The 7,332-nt window shown below is 34.8% G+C and overlaps 1 protein-coding gene across 1 annotated transcript in view; it reads left to right on the top strand.

Annotated features, from left to right (window-relative positions):
- The window catches only part of KIF21A (kinesin family member 21A), a 186,970-nt gene extending 179,948 nt beyond the window's left edge, over positions 1–7,022 (top strand). Inside the window, exons 38-39 of the mRNA XM_010841621.1 lie at positions 958–1,157; positions 5,771–7,022. Coding sequence (XP_010839923.1) covers positions 958–1,157; positions 5,771–5,864 — 294 coding nt within the window. The 3' untranslated portion in view covers positions 5,865–7,022. The remainder of the gene's footprint in view (positions 1–957; positions 1,158–5,770) is intronic.
- Positions 7,023–7,332: the final 310 nt, after the last annotated feature.

Genomic DNA, 7,332 nt, shown 5'->3' on the forward strand with positions numbered 1-7,332 from the left:
TATACATGTATGAGTGTGTATGTAGGTATTGCAATTGCTCACACTTTCCTGCTTACAATCAGATGAAAAAAAAAAATGAATAAGTAGCATGACTGTTAATAGAAAAAACTGGCAACAGGCACATATATTGCACTCAAAAGCTTTTCTTTTATAGATATACATTCTAGGATGTCTTTTATATTATATATATGAATATATATATGAATAAAATGTGGTCATATAGTCCGAGCTTATAATTATTGTTTGTTGTTGTTGTTGTGCTAAGTTGTGTCTGACTCTTTTGCGACCCTGTGGACTAAAGCCTGCCAGGCTTCTCTGTCCATGGGATTTCCCAGGCAAGAATACTGGAGTGGGTTGCCATTTCCTTCTCCAGGGGGTCTCCCTAACCCAGGAATCAAACCTGAGTCTCCTGGATTGGCATATGGATTCTTTACCACTGAGCTACCAGGGAAGCCCATATACACATTGTGAAACATGTAGGTTAGCTCCAGCCGTCTTCAAAAAGCTTTAGGCCTCTATGTTCTCTTCCAAAATCTAAGGCAGTGATTTTAGGAGACAGTCCCTATAGTCTACATACCAGGTGTAGTTTTCAAACTTGTTGTGTGAGATACATTTTCTAGAAAGGTGAGATATTTACTCCTTTGACAAGGAAGTGATGTTTGAAAAATTCAGTATACTTTCCATGTATTTTAGAGTCTATAGATTTTTTAACATTGTAGGCCTTTAATACTGATAACACTGATGACAACTAGTGAATTAAATTGAGGAGCAAATTACAGATTTATCTGTTTAACTCATTAAGAGTTACTTAATAGAAAATAATTTTTATGGTTTCCAGACCAATTCAGTGTTCCAAAATTTGAATTTGTCAATAAAAACTTTGGTAACTTATTTTGGTGTGAAAATGTCAGTTTGAAAGGCTTCCCTTAAGCTGCTAATTTTTCTTTTTTCTTTCAGCAAGTTCCAAATGCACATAAGGATTGGGTCTGTGCCCTGGAAGTGGTACCAGGCCACCCAGTTTTGCTCAGTGGCTGCAGAGGGGGCATTTTGAAACTCTGGAACATAGATACCTTTGTGCCAGTTGGAGAGATGAAGGGTCATGAGAGTCCTATCAATGCCATATGTGTTAATTCCACCCACATTTTTACTGCAGCTGAGTAAGTTTTTCCTATTGGTTACTTGTGTTCAGATTTAATAAATACTATAGGTTGTAAATATTTGGAAATGTAGAATATATGAAATCTTTCTTTTATTACAGCTATTCCAGTGTCTATTTATGATGTTTTATTTATATTTTATGAGATGCACTGTGGTCACTGAGTTTGGGCTCCCCAGGTTATATGATAATAGTGTTACTGCTATATCAGCTCTCTGCTTAGACTAGGAAGTCTGCTACCAGATCTTCCTGTAGCAGTTTTAATTTTTTTTTTAAATCATTCAGAAGTGATTAATTTCTAAATTGTCTTTCCAGAAAAGGCATCAAACTGGCCTCATTCTTCACATTTAGACCAAATCATTAAAAAAAAAAAACTCTTTTATGCCTCTTCCGCCTCCTTTAAAATCTAAGTTACATAGTAATAATATATACCCCCTCCCTCTTAGAATGGCTGAATTGATTAATTTATTTGCTCATTTGCTCATTCATTATGAATCTCCTGTGTGCCAGGCACTAATTTCAAAATCTTGGGAATAGAGAATTGAACAAAACACATATAAATCCTAATTTCATTCTGAGAAGAAAAAATGAATAAGTAAAATATGTTACATGGTAAGAGATACTATGGAGAAAAAGCAAGCAGGGAAGGGAGATGAGAGCATCACTAGGGAACAGGGGTTGCACAACAGAGTGGACAATGAAAATCATACTAAGAAAGTGGCATTTAGGAAGATGCTTGAAGAAGGTGTAGAGATGTGACCATAAAAATGACATAATATGTATTATATCATAATACATTATGTGTAAGTACTTTTGGAAAGGAAATCATACGTACTATAATGTGAGGCGTTCATCTCATTCAAATAAAATGTAATTTCTCATGAAAATCTCCTTATGTCATTTGTGTACCAATTGTGTTACTTAATTTATTGAGCCATTTCTTGATTCATCTGTCCTAAATACACAATTACCCTGATTTTATTTTGAAACTTCTGCTAAATTTCTGTGGTGTCTCTTTTTATTTGTGCTGTTTCCACTGAATCCCTCATCTCATTTAAATTTACTTTCTGTCCTCTCTAAAATACATCAAATACATCTCTAAATACATTTGTGTTTTTCTAAGATGCTTACCTTAAATGCTTCATTAATGCTATTTCCGAGATACATTACTTTCTTAGTTTCATCACTTTTGTTTATTCCCTTACAAACTTGTTTGTCCTTGACAATTTATGGGAAATAATACCCCTCATAGCCGTGGGACACTATAAAATTATTATGACTCACTGAGGTCTGATCACTGAGGTATGATGTAATGATACAGTTTTATTTTTAAGAAACTGAAAATGTCCTCAGTTTACCCACAGTGCATCAGATACAGATGTATTTACCATGTAACATAAAATCAGGAAAATAACCAAGAAAATCAGAAGGCCTATTTTCAAATTAGTTCTACTTATTCATTACCTAACAAACCTTTATATAGGGCTTAGTATCTACCAGACATTGTTCTAAGTGTTTTTAAGCATTAACTCATTTAGTCTTCATAAGAACTCTAGAAAGTGAGTATTATTGTAATTCCTATTTTATAGGTGGGAAAACTGAGGTACTTTATAATTCACAGTCCATGTGTAAGTAATTCTGTCATATATGATTTCTGGATCTGTTGCATTGATTGATTTTTCTTATGATATAGGTCTTATTTTTTCTGATTTTATGTCATATAATATTTTATTGAATGCCGAACACTATTGTGTTGTGTTTTGAGTATCTGGATTCTGTTTTATTCCTTTAAAGACAGTGGGTTTTACTTAAAGTTATGTAAGTTACTTGTGGTTCAGCTCATCTTTTTGAGACTTCAACTCTTGTGTTTTTACTGAATGTCTTGAATGTTTGATGCTATTCTCTACTTTACTGGTCAGAACTTGACTCTCACAGCTGTGTTTTGGTCTGGCCGTATATCTGACTCTACTCATGTGCAGCTTAGCCTTCAGTCAAAGACGTTAGGGGACCCCTATGTATGTAGATTGATGGAATGTTTTTCCCTATAACTCCATAGTCCTTTTAGCGTAGCTCTCCCCTCTTCTCTATTTGGTTTTACAAATTACAGCTATTTCACACTTCCCAGATTTTTATTACTGTCTTTTCAACTCTGATTCTGTGGTCTTCTGTTTATTTCCCCTCTTCCTTGCTGCAGTGCGGCAAGAGCTTCCAGACTGCAAGCCAGGGCTGTCACAGAGCTCACCTTCTCTTGTTTCCCTTTTCTCAGGAATTACAGGCCTAAAGTACCCATCCCCCAGGTTCTGAAAATAGTTGTTCCATGTATTTTGTCAAGTTTTCACGTTGTGTTAACTCACAGAAGCGTTAACCTGGCACAGGTTACTCTGTCATGAGTAGTAGTAGAGGTTTGCTCGTCTTAGATTTTGTATGTCTAAAACTGAACCCCCAGCCTTCCTGAGAAACCTGCTCATCCTATGTCCTTCTCCATGTCAGCTGATGGCTTCTCTTTTATTTCTGTTGCTCAGTACAGAAACCTTCATTCCTCCCTTTCTTTCATACTCCATATCCAATTCGTAAGCAAACTATGTTGGTATTCTACCTTTACATTATATCTAGAATCTGACTACTTCTCACCCTGCCTTTTGTTACCTCACTGACCCTAGTTACCATCAGCTCTTGGATTACTACAATAGACTCCTAAACAAACAAGGTCCCTTGCCCACATGTAGTCTATTCTCAACACAGACACCAGAGTAATTTTTAAAAATTATGATCATCTTGTTCTTTCTCTGCTCAAAAACTTGTACTGGTCATCCATTTTATCTAAAGTAGAGGCTGTACTTGATCTAAACCGCTTGAGCATTTGTCATCTCTCATCTTAACCTTCTAATACCCTCTGGCATGTTCCTTCTCTTACAGCATTGATAATATCTTTGCTGGTCTTGAACATATCAGGCTTATTCCAGCCTTAAGACATTTGCCCAAAGTGCCTTCAGAGATCCTGATCTTCTAACATTTTTCTTTCTCAGTAAGAATAACCCTGTGATTTTATTTAAAATTGTAATCTCTCCTATCACCTACCACTCTTGATCTTGATCCCCTTTGCCGTACTCTTTAATTTTTCTGTCACATTTATTACTTTCTAATAAACTATACAATTTTTATCATGTTTTATTGTCTGTCTCCTTTCGCTAGAATATATGATCTACAAAGGCATAGGATTCTGTTATTTTTTATTTTTAATTGATCCCAAACACCTAGAATTATGCCTGGGACACTGCAAGTTCCCAATAAACATTTGTTGAATGGATGGTTGAATGAATAAATGGAATGGATAAATGGGTGGACAAGTGAACATATCCCCTTGCTGTTTTCAATTATCTGTGCTGTGTGGGCTGGTGAAAGATTATTATTTCCCCCAGTTTTATTGAGAGATAATTGACATATAACCCTGTTTAAGGTATAACAGTAGAATGACTTGACTTACACATATAATGAAATGATTACTGTGGTAAGCTTAGTTAATATCCATCATCTCATGTAGATTTGAAAAGTAGAAAAAAATGTGATTTTTCCCCCCATGTGTTAAGAATTAGGGGTGAGGAGATTATTGATTACAAACTAGAAAGCCTGGATTCTAGGCTCAACTCTGTCTTCTGTAATGTTACAATGACAAGTCACTAAACTTTCTATATCCTCAAAATATGCTACATAATCTTTGAAATGCTTTTAAACTATACAGTTTCATGGCAGTTCTTTCTTTTGGCTTTTGGTTTATTAAGAAATTGGAAAAAAGCAACACTGTCTTTCTAGAGCCAGGAGAAATGTAACTATCTAATGACTAGTACCCAGAACCTACATGTTAGGTGAATAAAAGTAAGTTTTCTCAGAAATGCATTGAATCGTCTATGTTCTATGACAGGTAGAGTGTTTGTCTAATTCCTAGTAGCTGCCTGCTTTTTCTGTGGGCTTATGCTGATTTCACCTGAACATAATTCTTCCTGAGTATTGACAGATTCACCAACTCTCTGGAATCCCTGCCCTGGCCTCCTCACTGTGATCTTACTCTGGGCTCTTATGCTTGAAGACCTCTGACCATATGTACTGACTATATCAATATAGCCTTAAGAGATGGGGCCTTGGAGTCAATCTACCTGGTTTCAAATCTTGGTGCTGTCACTTTGTGATCTTGGGCAGATTTTTATTTTTTTGGCTGCACTGTGCAGCATACATAGTGGAAGGGTGAAGTCTTAACTACTGGACCACCAGGGAAGCTTGATCTCGGGAAAATTAGTTAACTTCTTTGGACCCCAATTTGCTCATCATAAATAGAGTATAATGGCATTATCTATATCTTATGGTAGGTAAAGAGAATAAAATGCACCAATGTGTGTGAGGGGAACAAGTAGCAATACCTGGCACATAGTAACCCTTTGATAAGATAAGCTATTTTTAATTTCATTATATGGGTACCTATTTGATATACCTATGGGAAAATGTATATTTTTATCTATATCTATTAAAGACCTTTTCTGTAAATGTTTCTTGATAAGTATTTCTAAGAACTGTATCTTTCCACCTGTTTTCACATGTTCATTTTAATTTATTATTTTGTAGTGATCGAACTGTGAGAATTTGGAAGACTCGAAATTTGCAAGATGGTCAAATCTCTGACGCAGGAGATTTGGGGGAAGACATTGCCAGTAATTAAACATGAATGAAGATAGTCAGAAACTGAATACTGTGATAATACTTTATCTTCTTTATGGAAAATGTTGTCCTGCATTTATTAGGCAAAAACTTGTGAATGGAGTTAACTGGAAAATATATATGAATCCAACTACTGAATATAAATGGTATTATAATAAAAGTGTGTCGTCTATGTGCTAAATGTCAATATCTACCAATGCATATATAACCTATAGTTGATACACTGATTGATTCACACTTTGATCGTGGCTGGATTTTTGTTCCTATCTATAAAAAAAATCTTCAAATTATCTGAAATGCAAAATGTCTGCTTTTGTGACAGAAAATACACTTAGAATACAATGCCACCCACTGTTATCTCATTCATGTGGTCTGTTCAGCTGATTTACATATTTAAAGCATATGGGAATGTTAGTCAAACATTGGTTTGTCTGGTATTTATGTCAGTCTACAGAGGGTTCGCAAATTTAAAAGCTCTTTTAATGTAATGAAAAAGATGTGAGAATATTATTGATGGTAATTTTTCATAAAATGGATTTGACTTTAATCTACTAACAAAGAATGTTAAACAGATTGTGTTGGATGTTGACATTTACTTGTATTGACCAAAGTTTTGCAGTGCTATTTGTGTGCGCAGGACTAAAATGCTGTTAAATTATTTTATTAGTGCTGTGCATACATTCTGTGATGGGAAACATTTTTGATGTCCTAACAGAAATATATTTTGATCTATTTTCCTATGGAGTTGTTTCTATTATCCACCTTTTAATTTCATTTTTATTTAATAGTAGTATTTCTTTCCCTTTTAGTCTAATTTTTATATGCTGCTAAATATATTTTAATTATACTGTGTTTGCAAACCTTAGTAGCTATGATGAGAAATGTATCATCTGCAGTGGGAAAAGCTATGTAAATAGGTAGACTGTAAAGAGAAAATGTCTTATGTTGTAACTATGAATTTTAAATGCTGTAGATTGGATTTTGCAAAAGGATGTATAATTTATGCCTGCTCGGAATATTAATTTGTAAATTCCTCAAGTTTAATTTTTATGTGAGTGACATGACACTTGAAAATACTGTCTTGTGATCTTTTCCTCCCAAAATATTTGCTTGTAAATGAAAGCTTTGCTAGGGCTTAAATAAACATGTTGCTATGAATAATTTTTATTCTTTTTTTCTTTTCCTAATAATATGAAAATCGGCAGTGTTTGTAAAAGTTTACTTTATCTGTGTGATTTAAAGAAAGGCATCTTTTTGTTATCCAGCATTACATATGCATTCCTTTTTTTTTTTTTTTTTTTGATCACTATCAGAGAATCCGCCTGAAGTACAGGAGACTCGGGTTTGATCCTTAGGTCAGGAAGATCCCCTGGAGAAGGGAATGGTTACCCACTCTAGTATTCTTGCCTGGAGAATTCCATGGACAGAGGAGCCTCATGAGCTACAGTCCATGGGGTCACAAAGTGTCA

This window comes from Bison bison, unplaced genomic scaffold, assembly GCF_000754665.1.
Source record: "Bison bison bison isolate TAMUID 2011002044 unplaced genomic scaffold, Bison_UMD1.0 scf7180017864163, whole genome shotgun sequence".
Lineage (NCBI taxonomy): Eukaryota > Metazoa > Chordata > Mammalia > Artiodactyla > Bovidae > Bison > Bison bison.